The sequence below is a fragment of the Trichosurus vulpecula genome, chromosome 7 (assembly GCF_011100635.1).
Source record: "Trichosurus vulpecula isolate mTriVul1 chromosome 7, mTriVul1.pri, whole genome shotgun sequence".
Classification (NCBI taxonomy): domain Eukaryota; kingdom Metazoa; phylum Chordata; class Mammalia; order Diprotodontia; family Phalangeridae; genus Trichosurus; species Trichosurus vulpecula.
In genome coordinates this window covers 463,820-486,924 of record NC_050579.1, presented here as the reverse complement: position 1 = coordinate 486,924, position 23,105 = coordinate 463,820, and the positions used below count along the sequence as shown (strand labels likewise).

General features: G+C 49.6%; 2 protein-coding genes across 3 annotated transcripts in view; both read right to left on the bottom strand.

The window, feature by feature from the left end:
- Window positions 1-46: 46 nt before the first annotated feature.
- SNORC (secondary ossification center associated regulator of chondrocyte maturation) lies at window positions 47-19,504 on the bottom strand. Of its 2 annotated transcripts, none has more exons than XM_036766636.1 (4): window positions 19,377-19,504; window positions 15,116-15,225; window positions 1,318-1,500; window positions 47-185 (listed from the first exon to the last, which is right to left on the bottom strand). In XM_036766636.1, the coding sequence occupies exons 2-4, from the start codon at window positions 15,186-15,188 to the stop codon at window positions 76-78; spliced, it is 366 nt and encodes a 121-aa protein (XP_036622531.1). In that variant the 5' UTR covers window positions 15,189-15,225; window positions 19,377-19,504; the 3' UTR covers window positions 47-75. The 2 variants fall into 2 exon arrangements, with proteins under 2 accessions (XP_036622531.1, XP_036622532.1); XM_036766637.1 differs by having other exon boundaries at window positions 1,318-1,497.
- An 88-nt stretch (window positions 19,505-19,592) lies between these two features.
- Window positions 19,593-23,105, bottom strand: part of GIGYF2 (GRB10 interacting GYF protein 2) — a 164,257-nt gene continuing 160,744 nt past the window's right edge. The window contains exon 29 of the mRNA XM_036766633.1: window positions 19,593-21,508. Within this exon, the coding sequence (XP_036622528.1) occupies window positions 21,441-21,508 (68 nt within the window). The 3' untranslated portion in view covers window positions 19,593-21,440. The remainder of the gene's footprint in view (window positions 21,509-23,105) is intronic.

Here is a 23,105-nt window from a genome sequence, read left to right as displayed (position 1 = left end):
GCAGAAGATCGGGTTGTGCCGAGAGAGCTTAGCCAAATCCAGATGGTAGGAAAAACGAGACCCTTTTTATTTCATTCAGGAAGTGGAGAATTTTCGCAGCGTGATGACGATCAGCGCCAGGACTACGGAGGTGCCCAGCAGGGCAGCGATCACGATGGCAGCGATGGCTCCGGGGCCCAAGGACCCTAGGGAAGAGAGAGATGTGAGAGGCAGAGAACCCATGCCTAAGCACCGAATTCAGAGTAGGCACTTCCTTGGCCCAAAGGCCTGGTGTTTGGAGGGTGCCAGCACCATGACCCACAGCATACCAAGCTGGATGGGACCTTAGAAGTCCTCCACGGCCATCCCTTCCCAAATCAGGATTATCATCCACAACGTCTTCACCAAGCCATCACCCAGAGCAAAATGAATGGGGGAAATGCTGATTGAGGCATAAAATGAATACATTTGGTGTTTCTGTCATTAATTCATTCAGCAATCATTTATGGAGGGTTTGTCATGTGTACAAGTCTATACTAGGTGCTGTCTTCCTTGGTCTATACCCTTCTAAGACACTAGATTGAAAAGCCCACGTCACTTTGGCCATGCAACTACCACCAGTCATCTCCCACAGTTCTGAGACAGAGGGGCCTACCTGGTTCACAGGACACAGGATCAGAGATGGAAGGGGCCTTAGGGGTTAGCTAGTCCAACTTCCAAATTTTACAGATATGGAAACTGAGGCTCAGAGAATTGAAGTGACTTGCTAAAGTCCCACGGGCAGTAAGGATCAGAGGTGGAATTTATACTCAGTTCCTCCGACTCAAGAGCGGAGTGTTCCCACTGTACCATGCTGCTAGATCCCCCATGAAGACACTGTGTCTGGCTAGCTCAATGCTTCGGATGCCACCTCATCAGTGCTGGTTGGATAAAGGAGGAAGCAGGCGGTTGCACTAGGAAATTCTGGATTTGAAGTCAAAGGAGGTGAGTTTGAATCTTCGCCCTCTTGTGTGACGTTGAGCAAGTGACTTTCCCATTTGGGCCTCAGGTTCCTCATCTGTAGATTAGATTAAGTGATCTCTGGGGTGGAAACTTGGTGCTGCCTGTGTGACCTCAAATCTCCAGCTCTAAAAATGGGGTCTAATGAGTTAATGGGTTCATGAGGAGCACTCTGGGGACAGCCTCATATCTCCTCCCACAGACGCTTCCCTCCCTCCAGCCAGGAGAGCATTGCTTAAGGTGTGTTGGGGGAGGTACTGGCTATTGTGGGGAGAGAGAAGCCTCTCTCAGCTCCTCCCCCCATCGGCGGGCCCCTGAAAGAATCAAGTCCTCCCATACCAGTTCCATCATCCAGCCGATGCAGATGGGTGGTGTCCTCTGGCTCATACTCTGAGGTGTAGAGGGGGAGGTCTGTGGCATCAGAGGCATGGGTGTGGGTGGTGCTTTCGAAGGGGCCCACTCCCGATGGCAGCTCCCCTGGGTCGTTCCACAGTGTAGGAACAGGGCCTTGGGGATACTCTGCTGGAAAATAAAACAGAGAGATGACAGGAACCACGCCTGTACTAAAGCCAGGCATCGACCACCACCATCGACCCCAACGCCTAGTGATTTTCAGGAGGAGTCACTAATCACCCTCATCGGAAAGTCCATTCTTAAGGCTAGTATGGCAGGATGGATCGACGCCCGTTTGGCAAAGGAAAGATAGATACTGTGTAACCTATCGCTGCAGGCTGCTAAGAATTTGGCGCCTACTGAATCCCAAACAAGTGGCCAGAATTATAGACCAGAATGCTTGTCATCCTTCAAAAACTCACACATGATAAATCCTCATACTCCATTCTACATACTACAGTCAAGCCAACAAGCATTTAAGCATCCACTGTGTGCCAGGCCCCATCATAAGTACTGAGCAAACACAAAAAAAAACAAAAAACAGCCCCTTAAGGAGCCCATATTTTCATGGTGGAGACAACATGCAAACTACTACATACAAATGAGACATAGAGAGGGAAACTTGGAGACAATCTCAGAGGGAAGGCACTGACATGAAGGAGGACTGGGCCAGGCATCATGCAGTGGGCAGGACTGCGGCTAAGACTCAAAGAAAACAAAGGCAGACCCCAAAATATCCTCTAGAATTCAACAAATAGGCTATGCTGGAACTGTGCCATCTCATAGATAACTGTTGCCCACAATTGCCCGGACACGCCATAGATTCAGCGCATCAGTGAACTGGGAACACTGGTCCACAGGACCAAATGAACCATAGGCTTCCCTCCTTTCAGCCGACAGGATTTTTTTTAAAATCCAGCACTTGAGATGCTGTGATCACTCTCCTCTCCACCCTCCACCCCGGGGTATCTCTCCAGGAAATGTGGAAGGTTTTACTATCTCAGAAAGCTTGCACAGGGCAACATCACCATCGTGCCCAGCACTATTGGGTGCTATGGGGGTCCTTGTGACATGCTACCCCCTTTAAAGGGCTCCAGTCCCACCAAACCCGCCTGTCTCCATCTCCACACATGCCAGGGTAAGAGCCACCCAGTCTCTCCATACATATGTATGGCGTCTTCCCCCCAGCAAAGGCACTCATTTGGTCTGTGAGCAGGACTGTTCCTTGTGGGTGGCTGTCTTCGTGGATGATAAAAGGGTGACCTGGGTCATTCTCCAGTCACAGATGCACAAAACTTCATCTCAGATTCAGACGGGCCCTTTGGCGGCCACCTGGCTAAACCTCGGCCTGAATCGGAATTCTCTCTACAACGTCAGTCTCAGTTTCTCATCTGTGAAATGAAGGGACTGGGTCTCTTCAAGCTTGGCGTCTATATCCCTGTGACATTCTTGGGGAGTGGCCACCCAGCCTTTACTGGAGCCCTCACCAGGCAGCCTAATCTGCTTTTGAACCTCTGCTCCTTCGGAAGTTTTCATTATATTCAACCCAAATCTGCCTCTCTGCCACTCCCCAGCTGCTCCTGGTTCTTCCTCTGGAGCCGAACCAAGCAAAGCCAATCCCTTTTCTGCACCGTAGCTCTTCAAATATGGAAGACTGCGCCAATGCGCCCCCTGAGCCTTTTCTTTCCAGGCTAAATGCCCTCATTTCATTTCACACGACTCTTGGAGCATGACTTGAGATTTCCAGCCTGGCTACCATCCTCCAGACCAGGGTTCATGGGCCTAAAGGAGTCTTGGGTGGATTTCAAGGGGTGCATGACCTTGTATGGGGAAAAAAATCATACTTTTATTTCAATAGAATTGGTTTCCTTTGTACCTCTCTATTTTTTTATTTTATTCTTGAAAACTGTGATTCTAAGAAGATGGTGGGATTCACCTGGCTGCTGCCCAAGGATCCTTGCCCGTGACACGAATACAGTTAAGAACCTCCAGACCCTAAGATCTCATTAGCTCCTTGGATGGCTACATCATGCTACTGACCCCTACTGAACATGCTGCTGTTTGGCTGTTCTTCAGTCGTGGCCCACTCTTCATGACCCCATTTGGTTTTTTATTTTTTTTTGGCAAAAATATTGGAGTGCTTTGCCATTTCCTTCTCCAGCTCACTTTACAGGGTTAAGTGACTTGCCTAAGGTCGCACAGCTAGTGTCTGAGGTTAAATTTGAACTCAGGTCTTCCTGATTCCAGGCCTGGTGCTCTGTGCACCATGGTGCCATCTAATTGCCCTCCTATTGAGCATACTGTGTCTCCAAAATCCCTGGATCTTTTTCAACCCATTTCTTCCATCCTATATCTGGGAAGTTGATTTTTTGGATCCCAAGTGTAAGATGTTACATTTGTCCCAATTAAATGTCATCTTACTGGGATCCAGAAAGATCCTGACAGGCTGGAATGATAGGCCAAGTCTGTCATCTAATATGATACATTTCTTTCCAAGTCTGCATCCACTATCCCTTTATTCAAGTAATTGATAAAAAGCAGTACAGGGTCAAGGACACACTCCCTGGGACCCTCTACTACAGACTTACTTCCTTGCTGACATCAATATTTATTAATGACTAATCTCTGGGTTCAGCCATTCAACCATTTCCAAAACTACCCAGCAGGATCTCGGTCCAGAGTTCTAAAAGTTAGGGTAGATTGAGAGAGGGTAGGCCGGTTTTAACTAATCTGTTAATTATCTGAATAACGCCGCCATTACCTATGCTTCTCTCAACCAACCTGCTCTGTGCCAGCCCCTGTCCTGGATGCAAGAAATACAAAGACAGAAGGGAGATGAGCCCTGCCCTCAAGCAGTTTACAGCCTACTGTGGCCAGTCAACAAACATTTCTTTTTTATGAGTACAGAAACATTCATAGTCTTATATATATTGTCTTATACCTTACTCCCTGCCATGTACTCTTTGACCTAGCAACACTGGCCTCCTGGCTGGTCAACGAACATTCCTTAAGTGCCAGGCACTGATAATGGGCAGGCAGGGGATAAGGAAAGGCTTCTGGTAGGAGGCAGCGTTTGGGCTGAGCCTCGATGGGAGCTGGGCAGGAGCCAGTGAGGAAGGAGACAGAGAAAGGCTCTCTGTTAAACAGCAGAGACACATAGGCCTCTGAGGTTGCTTCCAGCTCACAGTCGATCATAAGATCAAAAGCCTCTCCCAGGTATCAGACTCTTCCCAGGCCCCTGCTCAGAGCCTGGCCGGTTGGGGCTGTTTGCCCAGGGAGGAGCCGCCTGTCGGGGTCTATCAATGCTTCTGTTGTGTGACTGGGACAAGTCAGAGGCCTCGGCGAAAACGGGAGACATTCCACAAGTCCCCACCGAAACCACTGGCAATGTCACCCAAGGATGGAAAATCCTTGTGTATTCAAGGCCAAAGACCCCGGGACTCAAGCATCTGGCCGCCTGGGTGGGTCTGGGGCCTTAAGAAGGGGAGGATGTTGGCTTGGACATTCAGGGACAAACTTCCAGGTCCCCCCTCTTGGAGATTTTGTGATTTTATGATTCTTCCTATAGAGGGGAGGGTGAAAATGTTGGGGAAAACAGGGCTGTGCTAACCATCCTGAGTCATCCGTCCCTAGGCAAGCAGTGAGGACTATCCCATAGTGACAATCCTGCTCAAAGCAACTGGAGAACTGGAAGCAGTTGGCATCTGCCCACTCTTTGGGATGGGGATATAATGGAAGATTACGGCCAACCTCAGGGACCCCCAAGTCCAGCCCCCTCATTTTACAGATGTGGAAACCGAGGCCCCGAGCTTCTCAGGAGATCACAGACTTTACGCAGGAAGGAACCCCAGAGACCTCATCCAACCCTCTTTTACAGATGACAGATTAATGCTCAGAGAGGAGTGATGGCCCAAGGCCACAGAGGGAGGTGGCAGAGGCAGATTTGAACCCAGCTCTCCTGCCTCCAAGCCTCCTTCCATCAGGTCACTAACCACCTCTTTTCTGACCCTCAGTTTCTCCTTTTTGCTGTTGGTCATCATCTCTATGATGGAGACAATATGCTGATCTCAGCCCACCTAATGGTGCATCATCAGTGGGAAGGCGTGATCTGTGGGGGAGGCTGGGAGGAAAAGGCACCTCGTTGTCCTGGAGTAGGTGGGTGGACAGAGGGAGGCTAAATATAGGACCCAAACACAAACATGTGGTCGAGGGGAAGGCGCACCAGGCACCTTTCCAGCTGTCCCCACCTTGGACCAATATTTACCCCCTCCTACAACCACTTGGCCCAGAGGAGGCCACATGAGGACAGTGGTCCCTGGCTTGGCCCCCTAGCACACACTCCTCTGGGAGGACTCCAGATCTAGGAGGGCCCTGGGGAGGAAGAAGGGGCGTCTTCTGGGCTGTCGGGGCTGGAGAACACGTACTGCTCCACCACGCTCCCTGCCCCTGGCTGTCAGGCTCCCTTGGACAGGCCCTCCTCTGGATGGGGTTCAGGGCATCACAGCAGGGAGCACTTCTCAGGTTCTTAGCAGGTGCTTCATGCTCAGAGACACAAAGAAAGGGTAAAGCTGCACCTGCCCTCAAGGTGTTTACATTCCACAAATCACTGTGCACATGGAGGGAGGTGAGGCTGAGCCTGGGAAGGGCCTCCTGCAGGAGGAAGAGGAAGCCAGGAGCTCAGAGCCAAGGAGCAGAAGAGCCTCATCTTGTGCTTGGTGCCCTGGGGGTTGGGGTGAGGGAGTAAGGGCTGAAGCTAGGAAGGGATGGACAGTTCTACCCACCCACCCCCAAAAAAACCAGCCTCCTTTCCACTGGGGCTGAGTGATGTTCCAGGGCCTTCAGGCCAGCCTGGGGCCTAGAGAAAAGGGCGGGCAGGTAGACCCAAAGATTGGCCCACAGTGTCTTATCTTAGAAACAGTTTCCTTTTTGGCAAACTTAGGGGGCTTGGCCAGGTCCCAGACTCCCCCCAGAGGCCGTCCCCAGGACAACTCAGGTACCTATAACATCGACAAGGGGTCTTTGCCTGGATGCCTCCAGAGGGGAAGCCCTCTACCCCAGGGGCAGGCTGCCCCACTTGGGCACTGCAAGGAGGATTAGGAAAATGTTCCTCACATCAAGCCTCTACCTCCTTCCTTTCAGAGATGGTCTCAGATAACATGGATGCAAATCCTGCCAGTCATTTACTCTGTGCGTGATTGCCAGCATCATTTAACTGCTCAGGGCCTCAGCATCCTCATCTGTGAAACAAGGAGCTGGACTTGACAGACTCTCTGCTCCGGCTGGCTCTGCGCCCCCTTCGTCCCCTCAGGCCGTGGCTCAGGCGCCACCTTCGACACGAAGCCCTTCCTGGTACACCGGGCTGCCGAGCTGCCCTCTCTGCCTCCTCTGATTCCACAAGTGCCTCAGCAATGCTGTTTGACCTTGAGTCTGAGTTATTGCACTGGCCTGGCCTAGGCCTGCTTCACAACAAGGGGACAGTTGGTATCAATGCTCTTCCTCCAACGAGCTTTTTGGGTTTTGGCCTCAGTAAGGTCCGAGGCTTTTTTCCACACCATTGACCTCTTCTCCCCAGAACCTTGCACAGGGGCTGGTATACAGCAGGCACTCAACATGTGCTTGAGAAGATGGACATTGTGGAATTATAAAGAACAAGGTTGGCCCCAAAGAAGTGACAAGAGAAGGCACTTTCCCCAACTCCTTCGTGTACGTACGTGCGTGCGTGTGTGTGTGTGTGTGTAGGCCCCCACAGCTGTGGAGCATTACAGGTTATGTCAGTTTTTTGGGTTTTTTTTTTTTTTTTTGGATAATAGGTTTTATGCATTTTTTTCTTTTTCTTTTTTTTCTTTGTTATAAGGGATGGCCCTTTGGGAGGTAGTGGGAGGGATACAGAGGCTCAGACCAAAACAGAAGATATCTATAAAATCTTTCAAAAAGAAACACTGGGTTGGTTTTAGCTCTAAACCTATGGCCCTGCGCAGCCTCCCTGCATTGTTTGCGTTTAGCTGACCTCCCAAACGTAATGATCATGGGATCATTGAGGTGACTTGCTCCAGTTTTCAGGCTGCTGGCACTGCAAATCTGGAGGTGGCGGGGGTGAGCTGGGGTGGCGCCAGGCCTGGGTCGTCAAGAAGAACTGGACCGTCTTCTCCAGGTGACCACGAGCCTTGATGCAAAGCTTGTGGAGAAGCAATGGTCCAGCAAAGATGGTAAAACCCTCTGGACCATCACAAAAACTAAGAGGAAAGAAACCCTCTGAACTGAAATAAGGTTGGATAAAATGAGGATCTGATTTATTCAGGTTTGTCCTGTGGAGAATATGACTTTGCCCTTGTGGGGACACTGGCAGGCAGCACCTAGGGCCTGGGAGGGCGTGGCTGCCACTCTGATCCATGGAGGAACAGGGCAGACCCTGGCACCCACCTCACCCCCTCCCTCCGGACAAGCCAGCCTTTGGAGATGGGCTGAAGGCAGCATCCAATGGTTTAATTTTATCTCACAGAGAAAGAGCTTTTGCTCCTCTTAGGAGACAAGGCCTGAATGTACTCCGCAGGAATGCTCGGCCAGAACAGACCTCACCCACTGAAAATAAACAGACGGCCCCATCCTTCAGCTCCATTCAGAGGGCCCTAGACAGAGGGACAGATTCACTGCTCCCTCATCACCATCCCAGCGAGGGCTGGGCTCGTCTTCATCTCCCTTCGGCACCATGAGGAGTGGGAGGCTGGCCAGTCTGAGGACATGGCCGTGGCCAGCCCTGTCCTGTCCAAGCCGAGACTCCTTCTGACGGCCGCTGGGGGATGCAGGGAAGAGGACGGCGGCTCTCAAAGTGCTGCAGAGGGTCAAGGAGGCTTTGCTTCTCTAGAGCTGTGAGTGAGGGGCCGTCAGGGCTGGAAAGCTCTCTCTGGGCTTTCCTTTGGCACTCACCTCATCGAAACAGGCTGAAGGTGACACCAGGGGAAGCCTGGCACACCACTAAGTGCTCTGGGGCGCTCTGCCACTCCCCGTGTCGCTATTTCTTAGGATCACAGACGAAGGGACCAGAGAGGTCAAGCTCAGAGCTCCCATAAAAGTAAACTGAGGCCCAGATCGTAGATTTAGAGCTGGAAGGAGCTTAGACCAACCCCCTCATTTTGTAGCTGAGGAAACTGAGGCCCACAGAGGACAAGTGGCCTCAAGCCACACCAATGGTTAAGTGGCAGAGGCTGGATGTGAATCCAGAGCACTGCTTTTCCCAGCACGCTACACTCTCCCTTTCTATAATCTCTGCACCAATGGCATCTCCCCTGGCTCCCGCTCTGTAAATGAGGGGTTGCCCCAAGGCAACCTGGATCTCAGGGTCTGGGGCCAACCGGAACAGCAAGGCAGGAAAGCCTGGGTTCCAACCCCACCCGCCCTGTCTGTGTGACCTTGGACAAGTCGCTTCAGGACTCTGGGCCTTGATTTATTCATCTGTAAAATGGACAACAGCTGCACCACCTACCTCTCAGATTGCTCTCACAGGGATGACTCTCCCCCTCCCTCTTTACAGTACTTCAGCAAGACGCCTGGCAGGTCGCTCCACGTGAACCCGACCTGTCTCTGCCTAGGCTATCAGCTCTTCGAGGGCAGGCCCTGCTTCTGCATACAGATGGAGACAGATGGAGGGCAAGAAGGGACCTGGGGCCACCTCCACCAACTCCTTCATTCTACAGAGCAGCAGAGGGAGGGATTTGCCCAGGATCCTGAGGAGGTGGGATTAGAACCCAGGCCTTCCTGACTTCAGAGCTGGGGCTCTTTCCATTTGCAGCCTCCCTAGTCCCAGCACTACTTTGCCAGACTCAAAAGGTTAGAGCTGGGAGGGACCTTCTGTGGATGGCCGCCATGTCGAGTGGCTTTTGTGCCTCCCTGCACCTGTCCCCCAGTGGGCTGAAATGATGCCTCAAGCCTGCTTCAGGGAGCTGGATGGAGGCCACCCATTTTCCATCGCTGGGCCCCTCTCCTGTGCATCTCAGAAGGACTCGGGGGCGGAGGGAGGAAAATCTCAGAAGCTTCTCTGTAGGGCCTTGAAAGGAGGTCCAATACCCAGAGGTTCAGCCCCTGTGAACAAGGCTGCAGGGAGAGGTCAGAGGCACCCCCAGAAGCCTGTTATAACTCTGCTAAGGAGGCAGAAAAGATCTCTGGCTCCAGTTTCCTCTTTCCAGCCTGGCTCATGGCCTTGGGCCTCTGGCCAGACACAGATCTGTCAGGAAAATGACAACCTCATTTTAGTAAGGACAGTGATAAGCTGGAGGCTTGTCCAGGGGGCAGGGAGAGCAGGACAGTAAAAGAAGTACCTGCAGAGCAAGCCAGGGGAGGGGAGACTCGAGCTGTCCCCAGGTCTGTGCAGGGCTGGCTGTCCCTGGGACACAGCAGTCAAGGCACGGGCCTTGAGGGTGCGGAGGAGCCAAGGCAGTGCTTCTCATTGCCTTTCAGACCTATGTTTTACATCTCTCTGGTCCCATTTTGTTTAGGAGATTATATAAAGTTAACTTGTATTCCCCACGCATTAGCTGATAGAGAAGAGAGAGAAGGAAGGTACAGGAGGGCTTAGGGCGTGGGAAGTCAGCTTAGGACCCAGACTGTGCTCCCAACCAGCCACCATTAATCAGGGACTAATTATTCCATTCCAACTGCATCCTACCCCGTTACTTCTTCCTACTCCACCCAGGGACCAAAACCAAAGAAAAACCCGGATAGTTGAATGTTGTCCTAGAGGATTTTGCAAAAATGTCCATTTGTGGACCCAAGGGGGAACTAGACTAAACTAAACAGAGAGACTGTAAATCTTTATTCATTTAAAAGATCAACTACTTCATAAGGACAAGACTGGGGAGGCATGGCTTGTTCTTCTGAAAAAGATCCAGGGGGGTCAGAGTGGACCACAAACTTGACAGTGTGTCACAGCAGCCCAATTGTTCCTGTCCTCTCAGTCTACAGTCATTCACAAGGTCCCTCCCCATCCAGGGCTGAGTTCTGGGAGTCATGTTTTAGCCACAGATAAGAATCTACTGGAGGCTCCACATTGAGGTTAGCTTTATGAGGGTCAGTGGAAGAAATGGGACACTCTGCAAGACTTTCTGAGTGGGGGAAGGGTAGAGAAGAGGAGTGCTGTCTTCAAGCCCTGAAAGACTCTCATGGGGGGACAGGGACTCGCTTTGTTCTGATTGCCAAGGGTCGGCAAAAACTTCCCAATGATGAGGCTGCCCTGGAGGGGGCCGGGATGCCAGGGAGGTAGTGGGCTCTTCCAGCAGAGACTGAATGACCCCCGGTTCGAGTTGTTGTAGGGGGGATCCTTGTTCAGGTACGGGTTACAGCTGCTCAGGGCCCTCCCAGAGCTGCGACCAGGGGAAGCAAGAAGGACCACCCAAGTTCATTCCCTAAAATGGACATGGGCTGGCTTCCTCATTCTCATAGCCCCATCTCCTCCCTCCTGCGCCCGTTATTTCTGGGGAGCAGGGACCAAGTGAACTCAGGAGGCAAGGAGCAGGCTGTCTGGCCTCAGGTGGGCGAGCAGCCAGGGCAGGGATGAAAGCACCCTTCATGGCCGGCACAAAGGACCCTCTGTGAGGCCCGAGTGTGAAGGGGCATGGAGCACCGTGGTCAGGCTAAACGTTAAACAAGCCTGTTTACCGAAAGAAGAGGGGCTGGGTGTGCATGTGTGTGTGTGTGTGCTCCCCCTTGCAGCCAGAGGAATGCCACCAGCTCCCCACTTGCTCTGGCCTGCTTGGATCCGAGTGTGAGGTAAGGCACAAAGTTTCCTTCTTTGGCCAGTGAAGCTGAGATCCTGCTGCAGCCGAGGGTCTGGGGCACCATCGCCCTTGTCCTCACCTGCCCTGAGCTCTCTCCTCCTCCACCTCCTTGTCACCCTCCAATTCGGGAAGGAGAGAGTACCTGTTGTGGCCCTGCCCTCCAAGTCCTCAGGGCCTCCAGGCCTTACCACCCACCCCGGGTCTCCTCCATCAGACCGTGAGTACCTTGAGGGCACAGCCTGTGTGGACTTTCTCTTTGGGCCCCCTGAGCTGAACTCAGGACCGGACTCCTAGCAAGGGCTTAATCTTGACTTGTTCAATCATTCCTAAGCCACAGAGCTGACCCCTTCTCAGAAGAATGTCATTAAAAGCATAAAGTAAAACATGCAGCATTAGGAACCAATCATAGTGAAATAACTATTCAACTATACAAAGAAACAAGTTCTTAGACCCCAAGGTAAGACCTCCTGAGTGGGTCCAGCCCTCTCATTTTGCAGGTGAAGGAAACAAGCCCCAGAACAGCAAACTGATTTGCCCCACATCTGCCAGGCAGCTGGGATGCGAACCCACATCTTCTGATTCCAAATCTGGCTCTCTGTCCACTGAAAGGGTACAGGAGGAAAGGCCAGAAAACCAGCAGCAGCAGGGCAAGTGAGGGCTTCCAGCTACACGGGAAGAAGGGGGAGAGTATGAATTCTCAGTCAGCTACCTAGGAAGCATTCACAAGGATCTATGGAGCCGTCGGCCCAGATTCTCCAGTTATCACCAACCCTGGAAAGCCCGGTGGGAGGACAGGGTCTAAATACGCCCAAATGGACTCTTAGAAACAATTCCTTTATTTGGCTTTGCCCAGAACCTCGTGCCTACACCAAGGCAGAACCACAAACCTCACAACACTCAACCCCATGCCATGGGCTAACCCTAAATGCGCTCATCCTATCGGCAAGGGTGAGCCTGGCTGGTTGACTTGAGTTAGGGGTCCCAGCAAGAATCGACCAGGGACAATCGGAGCCTGGGCCAAACCCAGAAGGAGGAGAAGCCTGGGAACACAGGGGCAAGGCAGCTGGATGTGGAGAAGGAATTTTGTTGACTAAACCTGCCTGGACAGTGGCTTCCCCTGGGGGGCCTCCAGTCCTTCATCTGGCCAGATGTGCCTGCTTGCTCAGTCACTTGGGATGCTGAGGGCAGCTCCCCAGGGATTTAAGCCGGTGGGCCAGGTACTTTTCTTTCTGGGTATTCCACTGACAGACGCCCTCAACCCTGGCTAACCATCTGCCACATGTGGGTCGCTAGTCAGGTCAAATCTATTCCTGCCCCTGGAAATATAACCCAAAGCATATGTCATAAGATCAAGAGGACATCGAAAAAAGGAAGCAACCCATAGAAGTAAATCCACCCACCTTTACCTCTATTAGTAAAACATACACTATTTATGTAGGGGAGACAAGTGAGGGGTCAGAGGGTGATCTCACAGGGGCTGGAGCTGGCCTTGAAGGCAGGAAGACCCGAGGGTCAAAGTCCCCTCTGACACCTGCTGACTCCATGACTGTCGATGCTCTAGGAAATCCCTGAAGGCTGTTAAGTTGTAAAGAAAGTACCAACTTGCACAGACGCAGGGCGTTTTCTTCACCTGGAAGGCTTGCGTCCTAATGAAATCACATGACCAGCCCCCATCCCCATACATGAAAATAGGGAGTGTGCCCTAGTGGTCGAAGGGTCAGCCCCTTCAGATCCAAATCAGAAAGACTGGCCCTATGACTGACTTCAAGTTAGGAAGATCTGAGTTCAGATCCTGCCTCAGACACTTCACTGGCTGTGTGATCTCAGCCTCAACACTCTGATCTGCAAAATGGAGGCAGGTGTTAATAGTAATCAGTCCCCCAGGGTTGTTGTCAGAACTGAAGGAGACAAATTATGGAGAGCCCTTTACAAACAAATGTGAGTTGTTGTTGTTATTAATAACAATAATAAGCATTGCCAATCTGTAGCAGTAGTTTTCCTACCAGAAATTCCTCAAGCCAGTGAAACCACAGGCCCAGAAACACCAAAAAACCGGATAAAATACAGACAGCATTTAGAAGCCTGTCCTATAACAACAGTCAGAGAGGATGCTGACCTAACACTTTAACAGTGGCAAAGCATGGGCCCAGCTCCCCTGCAGAGGTGGGGGAGCATGGACACAAAACATTGCATACATTGTCAAAATTCACCAATACATGGGTTTCTTTTGGTAAACTGTTCCCCCTCCCCTTTTTTATTCTAGATTATAAGAGCTTGCTGTCTGGTAGAGGGAGAGAGGTGGGATAAAAACAAAAGATGTTAATGAAATTTATTTTTTAAGATGAGCAAAGAGCTTTGTAGAAGTTATTATCTCATTTGAGCCTCACAAAAGCTCTGGGAGGTGGATGCTCAAAATTTTTATCATCCTCATCTCACAGATGAGGAAACAGGCTGAGGAAAGATTACAGTGACCCACTGCACCAATGTCCTCAGCTACAAATATTTCCAGCTGCACACACTCGGGGGGTTGGGTTGGTGGTGACCGTGTCCCCACTTTGGTTCTGATCCTAACTAAAGAAAGCAGTGGCTGGTCCCTGAACACAGCGGGGTGCTGGCTGGGTAACTGGGGAATACTCAAAGCTGTACCAGAGGAAGCAAATGTACACTTAACTGACATTAGCTATAGTCCCAGCTATTTGCTCTGGTCCTCTCAAGGTCCTGGGATCTTCAAGAGCTATGTCCAAAGCCCAGGTGCATGATCTTGGGCAAACTTATTGTCCTTTCTGGGGCTCAGGTAGCTGGAGAAGGCTGTCTCCAGGGTCCCTTCTAGCTCTGCTATTTTGGGACCTTTTCTCCCAAAGAAAGATGTTCCCAGTGAAATGTTATGATTGTTAGACTGCAGCACCGAGGCCACCATCGGCACCGACTCATCATCACTGACGTGCCATGGTGCTTTGTAGAGGTGGGCCCAAACTGACCCCCAAGAGGTCAGGGTCCTGCCCTCCAGGAGTCAATGACAGACTGATCAGTGATGGAAAGAAGAAGAGACCAAGAGGGAAGCACCACTCGTGGGCACAGACATATTTATAACAGGGACAAACTTAGACAGACAGAAGTGCAACACGTACATGAAGAATTACCTTTAAACAATACTTCTGCTCTCCTCAAGTCTTTCCAAAGTAACGTCAACAAAATTAAAAGCACCTTCTTTCACCATCTCATTAATGGTCTTGTGACACAGGGTCAGGTCATGTACTTGTTATTAACAGAAATTTGAGGATGAGGATAGCCTTCTTTCAGCAAATCTGTGTTCTGTTCCTGCCTAGAAAGTTGCCTGGCTTCCTCTTATTGTATGAGCACTTCAGTGACTGAGATTAGAACCAGGTGTCTGTGAACTCATCGCCCCCTCCCATGTTACCACTACTCCTCCTTCCAGATCACCCCCCTTTCAGCCAGCTGAAAGCAACAGAACAAGGCCAGACCTCTACTGATCACCTAGAGTCACACATGAGCCATTCACCTCTCTCTTTCTGCAGCTGTTCTTCCTTCCCTGAAATGATTAATAATAAAAATAGCAGCTATTGTTTACAGAGCATTTTAACACGTGTAAAGTGCTTTACCTAGCTTATCTCTATGGCTATGATGATGCCAGTAATGGACTGGATTCCCAGGGACCTGGTAAAGATGGAACAGTCAACAAACATATTAGGAGACGCTGTCAGCTCCCCCAAAAGAAGTTGTTGCTCAACTTTTCCCAGAGAGCCAGCCGCCCCCAGCGGAGATATCTTGGTCCATTTTTATACTTCATAATATCACTGTGAAATTCCCAACAGACATCCACGCCCCTGCCTTTTGTATCAACATCCAACATGGGAGCCAGCAATCTTCAATTCGAGGGCCATGAGAAAAATGGCTCCTGGAGGATTGGCTGTCCCTGGGAGGGCAGTAAAAGATTGGAAATCAAAGTTCATTCTTACCTGTAAGAACAGCAGGGACAAGGGCTCCTGACAGCATGAAGAGGACCAAGCAGGCGATCCTGGAATGAGCCATCCTCTCCTTCTTCCGCAGGAGACAGCTCTGGCTTACACTTCAGGGCAGGGGGAAGAAAGTGTCAGAATGCTTGAAGAGTTTGCTTCAATGCTAACCCTGTCCAATTGGCTGACAAATCCCTTCCTCAGAGAACACACACGCGAATACACGCTCGAGCGCGCGCGCGCACACACACACACAGCCAGCACAGACACCCTGAACAGACCAGCTCACTGACTGACTTACCAAGAAAACCAGCTTTCTTGGAGTCAGGGAGCAGCTCCACCCTTGGGATAGTAAAAGGAGAGGAGGGAGGGAGGGAGGAAACACACACACGTCCCTGAGCCTCATGCCAGTTTAGTTATTTTGATGAAAAACTCTCACAAAGTGATCAGGCAGCTTGAGGGAAGTCCTGGGCTCTGAGGAAAGGTGGGGGGAGATACCAAGTCTCTTCCTCCACCTCCGTGTAGGGCCCTTGCTAATCCCACCAAAGAGATGAGAACCTCTGACTTTCCCCATCTCAGAAGCAGCCTGAGGAGGCAGTCAGATGGGGAGGACCAATGCCCTGGGCTAAAAATCCTCACTCTGGCGATTCATGGCTGTGTGACCTTAGCACAACTTAATCCCATCCTGTTTCCTTCGGTAGAAAAAAGAGGAATCTGGACCGGTTTCTAGGATGTCCTTTTTCTTCCAACAAGCATTTATTTCGGTCCTACTACCCACTGGTCCTAGATGTTAAGCTGGAAGGGGCCTCAGAACTCATTTGTCCCAACTCCCTCCTTTTACAGATGGAGGCCCAGAAAAGGGAAAGCAACTTGGCCACAGTCACACAGGTGTAGTTTAATCCAGATCCATTCATTCCATGGTGCCACACTGACACCCTCTGACATTCCTATACCAAAACTGAGTAAGACGTCAAAGAACCAGGGAACTAGTGCTACAAGCCTAAGAGAGGGGAGCTGTGGGTGACAGAAAAGTAACACATGCAAAGGGCACTGACTTGCTTCAACCTGTCCAAAGGTCTGCCCTGTCTCAGCATTCAGGCTGAAAAGTCAAGATGGGGATGGGAAGGTCAGCTTCATCAGACTTGCCAGAGCTCTTGGCGTCTGCCACCTCTGGAGGAGGGGAAACTGAAGTCATGAGGGGGAGGAACAAGCATGCAGGAAGGCAGGAGTATTAGGAGCTGACGGGAAAGAAGAACTTCCTGGACATCCAAAGCACATGATGACTCTGGAGACCCGGATGAGAACACTCCCGCCCTACCTGACTTCTGGAACAGCTTTCAGTCACATCAGGCAGAGCTTCTCTCTAACGCCTGAACGTGGGACCCTTCCTCAGCCTGGCTGCTTCCTGCTGAAGCTGACCACAATCTAGAATCTAGTGAGACTACTCCAGCCTCCACTTTTCCATACACAGTTCCAGATAAAGCCTTCCTGTTTCTTAAAAAGATGACATCTCTATCCCCCACCTCCCACAAAAATAGGTTGGACTTTACAAGCCAAACCTTAGGCAGAAGCTCTTGGATGGGGGAGTGAGCTGGAAATCCTGACTGTCTCATTGATGAAAACAGGAATAGGTGCTCCATCCTGTCAGGACAAAGAGGAAGCTCCCAATTCTGCGCCACTCATGAACTCTGCTGGAGAACAACCGTCTCCCACAGCCAGATCCAATGTTGAATCACCTGCATTCCTTGGTGACAATTGTTGGCATTTCCATAGAATTACAACCATGATGAACATACATCATCGCCTTTCCATGTACGCCCCTTTCTAATCCAACTGCTGCTACTCCCCTTAACATGCCCTATGTTGCATCAATTTACTTATGTATGAAAGACAATGTGGCTTTCTGGATAGAGAGATGGCCCTCGAGTCAGGAGGACCCAGGCTCATGTCCCACCTGACGCCTCCTGCTTGTGTGACCCTGGATAAATCACACAGAAGGTGCTATCTACACTGGCAGAAGGGCCTTTCTCCACCCAGGAGTTCCCCATACCAGTAAAATCACAGGTCTGTAGTTTTTGCAACACTTGCAAGACTTACTGTCCAACAGTTGAGTTAAACTCAAGTGAATCACAGAGGAGCCAACAGACTAGAGCTTCCATTCAACTGAATCAGTCTCATCTTAATGTCAGAAAAAACTCTGACAATTCCCGGCTAACAGATTTTTTTCCTAAATTTTCTAACAATGCATCATTCCTTAGCTTTTCTAAGCCTGTAGTTACTCAGACAGCCTGGTGAGAGAAGAGGCAGAATGAAGTGTGCCTTGGATCTCGCGCTGCTTTGACTACTGCTACAAACGGCGTCCATAACCCTGGACAGCTACCCTGAAAGCAAGGAGTATGAGGTGGAGACAGGGAAGGGGAGGGGACAAGCACTTCACAAATACTACGTCACGTGATCTTGACGCCACCATTCCCACCTGAGAGGGGAGGCAGAAGTTAAATTATGCCCAAAGTCACACAGCCAGTAAGTGTCTGAGGTTAAATTTCAGCTCAGGCCTCCTGACTCCAGGCCCAGTACTCTGCCACACCACCAAGACAGTTAGTGCTGAGGCTGTACAAACCCATCACTGCTACTGGAAAGTGGAAGGCGACCCTCGATAGTGGGTCTGCAGCGCCATTGCTACCAAGGGTAACAGGGCACATTACTGGGATGCCATGGCTCAGCAGCCTGGCCAGTTACAGAGAAAATAAGAACACAATCCTGGCTTGAAGTACCTATCACATCATTCCCAGAAAAGTGCTCCTTCATCTAGTCCAAAAGTTATCAAACGGAAGGACAGGGTTATGACTCAGTTGAGATACTCTTACCCCTTGGTACATTCAGAGGGAAAGAATTACTTTTGCAATTTCTAGGAGAGAGTGGGGAGAGCTCTGTCAGTGGGTGGGGGCCATCCCACTACCCTTTTTGGAGACCTCCAACAACGGCATCCACAGCACACAGTGACTTTGTTCAAGTCTTGAGAAGCCCCTAGGCCTTCACTGCTTTCTCCAGGAAGGTCCCAAATTTTGAAAATGACCTTGACCCCATTCCTATGAGCTTTAAGACATTTGAAAACTGCTCCCCGCAAATCCCCAACTAAATCTCATCTCTGTTATTACTTACTGCGCCTGGACCAAGCAAGCTGCTCACCCCTTTCGGAACAATCTCGATGACTCCTGGGTGGACATCTCTAGAAACATGCTGGGGCTCGAGGGGAGTGGAGCTGGTCTCACTACAGATTCCACACACAGTGGGTTTTGTACTTTTATTAACTCAACAGCAGAGAGGCGCTTTGTACAAAAATAAATATGTCCATTTCTCACCAGGTTAGAATACATTGCAAGGTAGGTCAAACTTGATGCATAAATTAACAATGATTTCCTTGAAATGAAAACAAATTGTAAAAACAACCCTGAAACATCCCTAACCATACTGAAGTAGAAAACTCACTTAGCTTACAGTGAATGAAGTTCCTTGACTGGACTGTGAGCAGAGTAAACTCATCCCCACCCATCTTCTGATCATCTTCTGGTCACCTGGCAGAGGCAGCATGGTGTGTAGTAAGTAGAGAGCTGGGCTTGGAGTCCAAGGATCCAGGTTCGAATCCTGGGCCTCCTGTTTAGTCCCTAATGTGACACTGAGCCAGTCACAGGACCTCTCTGATCCTGTTTCTTCTTCCACAAAGGGCTGGACTCAATGGTCCCCTGAGGTGCCTTCTAGTGCACATCTTAGGATTTTGAGCACTGCACAGGAAGTTTTTTCATAAAAACACCCTGGGACAAACAGCAAGGAAGACGACAGAGTAGAAGATGGAAACGTTTGAGCTCACACAGCAAGTGTCCCCCAGGAGAGCACGATTACACAAGCTGGAAGCTGAAGGGCAGGTGGGTTGTTCCAGACAAAACAGACAGACAGACGTGAGCGGACGAAAGGCTGAAGAACCCAAGGTCAGAGTGGTCTTTCTCCAGTGTCTGCTGGACGACTGTTCAGGTACAAGGGAGTTCGCTTGTTTTCAAAGGTGGAAACAGTATCTGATGAGCTGTGACTCATCACTGAAGAACAACCTTTGTTTTCTAATTTTTCATCTGTTACAAAAAAGGGAGATGGGGGAGTCAAGTTTCGGACTTTCTTGGGTGAGGACACGTCTGGAAAGAGTAGAGGCTAGAGGTAGGGGTGCACTCACAGCAGTGAAGGTGTTTGCTCACACGTTTCCGATCTCACTTACCGGTGCTTGTTTCGAGCTCTCGATCTGCAAACGGAAAAACCACCAACATTCCCCAGAGAGGTAGTGAGTGGCAGCTGTCTCCGGGTGCTGAGTATGGCTGGTGGCTTCTCCGTGAAGCTGAGAGGAGAAAGGGCCTTTTGGGTGGACTTTACTCTTGGAAGTGATTGATTGCAAAAGTCAGCCTCAACAAAAGCAAGCACAGAATGCCCTCTTAGATATAATACAACTGTTTTTATTTATTTCTCTTTTTTTCCTCCACACTGGCAAAGTTCCGAGGGAGCTTAAAGTTTTGTAAACATTTTAACTAACCCTCTTTCCCCCTTTATGAATTTACAAAGCAAAGGAGAGCAGGAGCCCAACTGTGGATGGTGCCCTGTCTCCCCATGCCACTGGATCCAAAAACTATATACACGTTTGCAGCAGTCTCTGTAGAATTAACTGTACATGTTCAGGAGGGGGCAGGGACAAGAGGGGTGGTGTTCTCAAAGAATAAAAATAAAATAAACCAAATAAAATCATTCAAAGCCAAACTGCTCTCAGAGCAGCTCCAGCCTCTTCTTCAGGCAATGATGGCAGGAAGAGGAGAGGAGAGGAGATGAGAGAGGAGAGACAGGAGAGGAGAGAGAAGAGGAGAGGAGAAGAGATGGGAGGGGAGGGAAGAAGGTGCCATCTTCCCACAGAGTCACCCCAGCAGCTGCGGCACTTTCTCCCACAGGCACACTCCAACCATTCCCAAAACATGGAAGGAGAAAGGAGAGGTCAGAAACTAAGTGCAATGGGCAATTTCAGGGGGTGGGGTTTGTTCTGGGGGTAGAGGGCTCGTTGAACTCTTGGCAGAAGCAAAGTAAGTTCAAGGGTTCCTTTACCAAGTGAAGCCGATTACATCTGGGTCTGAAGTGAAGGACCATAAGGGAACCCCAACCAGCCAGGCTTTCCTTCTGCCCCCACCTCCCCATTTTCCCGCCTCTCAGTGGTCTCCAGGAACAGAAGTACTGCAGGTGGTCAAGGTAGGATAAAATGCCAGTCCAGAATCTTTAACATACCCTTTTCAGGGCATGATTGCAAGCAGACAGACGCACACACTGTCATGAATAAGCAGCTACAGTTCCGGGCTTGTGTATTCAGGAGCCAAGGTTCATCCCAACCCAAAATGAAATTAGACAAATACATATATATGGTAAAGATCCTAGTTGCCTCTTAAACGAGACAAATTCTCAGCAGAAGGGCCCAAAACAAACTGGTCCTATTCCTCTGAAGTAAAAATATTTACGGGAAAAATCAGTTTTTAATAAGAAAGAAAAATTAAGGAAAAAAGTCCCTCTCCCAGATCATAGGTTCCTTTGTCCAAGAAGGAAGGAGTGTGCCAGAGGGAGAATTCGGCGTGCTTTGATGTCACTGCCTGATGAAGAAAGATTTGAACTTTCCCTCCAAAAGAATGCTCAGAGGAGGCAGGCCAGGGGTGTGCAACTTCAAACCAATCCAAGCTAACCCCCATCCAAGCCCTTGCTGACGTTATCCAAAAGTTAAGCTTTACTGATGCCACTCCTGGATTGGGAGGGCACCACTGGCTCTGCCCTGAAGGAACACGAAGTCACAATCCATAGGGTGTGTTGTGATTGACCCACATCTGTTAACCATAAACTCTCTCCATGATTGCACAAGTTAGATTCCCCCCTTGCCCCAGCAAAAAAAGAGTGGGGGAGAAAAGGGGTGGAAGGGGGGAGGAGGAAGCTGCTGTTGGCAGATCCCAACGGGCTTTCCAGGAAACAGCAGATGGAATCACAGCCCAGTGAATACCTGCTGTCTACAGTTATCCTTGTTGGGGAGGAATCCCAACTACCACCCACCCAATAGACAGAGTTCAGTCCACTTGTCTATTGTCCGAGAGGCTTGCCAACAAGGACCCCTCAGAGTCCTGGACAGAAAGGGCTAGAAGAAAAAGCCTGAGATGATAGGTTCTGTGATGGTTGCAAGATGATAAAAAGTAAATGGTAAAGTGTGATGTCCAAAGATGGAGAATCCATGGTTAACAGACGTGGAAACAGCCAGATGGTGTGTAGAAGCTCAGTAGTCATCCAAAGTCTCTATTTCTCCCATATTAAGTCGCTCTGATGATGCGTTTACTGAAAAACCTGCAGAGAGAAACCATCAGTGATCAGTGACCGAACCAAAACCAAATGGATCCACTTTATATCATACAAGTCTATTTAAGGAAAGATAAAGTAATGCTGTTTCTTAGAGAAGCCCTGCAAGGGGCTGTCCCCAATGGGTTTGTATGCATTTGTTTAAAATGGCTGAGGACCATCTTTTAGAAGAAATGATAAAGGACTCCTGACCCCTAGGAGGGGTCAGCTAATACCAGTCAGTCAATAAACACTGATGACAAGCCTATTATGTGCCAGCCATTGGGCAAAGCTAGCATAGACTCTTCACAACACCCCAGAATAATGGGGTGGGGAGAAGTTGTTTTCAGCAGCTGAGTCTTAAGAAAGTGTGTATATAGTGCTAGGGCTACCCCTTCTAATCCTCTTTCCCCTCTTCTGTACCATTCAGTTCTTTAGAAGTATAGGAATGCAGAGGAGTAGCCCTTTCTGCAACAGCAGAAAGAATTGATGCTAACTAATGCCCCAGGCTGCAGATTACTGACAAATCCTCAAACAAGACTCCTTACTGCCTGTGAGCTAAAGAGAAGACTCTGAGCAAGGTTTCTGAAAAATCGTCTGAATCAATATCACACCATCTTTTCTATCCCACCGCATAAAAACAACCAAAAAACATTAAATACATCCTAGTGACCACTGCTCTCTTTAGCCCTCACTTGGAGTAAGGACCAGCCTCAGGACCAACATCAGGTAGCTTTTTTTTAAAGAAGCTCAATGGCATCTAAAGAAGACCCCAAGTCAAGGCAACCTGCTCTAGAAGGAGAGGTACAAGATCTGGAGTCAAAAGAGCTCAGAAGCCGGGCTTCGGGGCTTGTGGTTACACAACCACCTCCTGCGACGTTAGGCAACTAGTCTGGGAGGATCAATGTCCTCATCTACCAAGGGAAGGATAAGCCTAGGTTACCTCTAACTCCCCGACAAGCTATGAAGGTCATGAACCTATACGCAACAGTTCAGTTCATTCTTAGCTCGTGTTTAAAGTTACCATTCATATTTTCAGATAAATGTGTACAATCAGCACAGACCTTCAAACATAAACTGCGGCTCATGCAAACAGTTTGAATATGGTCACTCAATGGTTTTCAAAATAAACACGTCTGCTTAGGAATTGTGGCATGAGTCTCTATTACACAGTGGGGTGGATTCGGGAACACGACTCCAGGACTCCAAATTCTCCATTTTGCGAAAGGACAAATTCAGTAGGCCTCTGAGAGTAGAGACCTTTTCTTTTGCAATGAGATGACTAACAGGCTACAGTGCACATAGTAGGTTCCCCCTTGAATCAGTTTGGCTGGCAAATAAGGAGTAGGATGCAAAGACTAAACAGACTATGAAAAATGAAACTGTCTTACTTTCTCCTGGGAAGACAGACACATTTCCATATATACTCTATACAGGGTTTCTTAAATATTTTCCACTTGTGACCCCTTACGCTTCTTAAACCATATTTTAAGAAGTGCTTCAGTCTAATAGGACAGGAACACATTCTGAATACATTAATGCCTCATGAAATTCTGCATTGACTAAAGCATGTTCAAACTACCTAACTAAATTGTAATTTTAGAAA

Bases quoted from the DNA above. Each gene is read 5' to 3' on its own strand.
- SNORC (XM_036766636.1), bottom strand. From the start codon at position 15,188: ATGGCTCATTCCAGGATCGCCTGCTTGGTCCTCTTCATGCTGTCAGGA. The intron at 1,501-15,115 runs GTAAGAATGAAC...TTTATTTTCCAG, and splicing joins TGTCCCTGCTGTTCTTACAG to CAGAGTATCCCCAAGGCCCT. The intron at 186-1,317 runs GTATGGGAGGAC...TCTCTTCCCTAG, and splicing joins TCGGCTGGATGATGGAACTG to GGTCCTTGGGCCCCGGAGCC.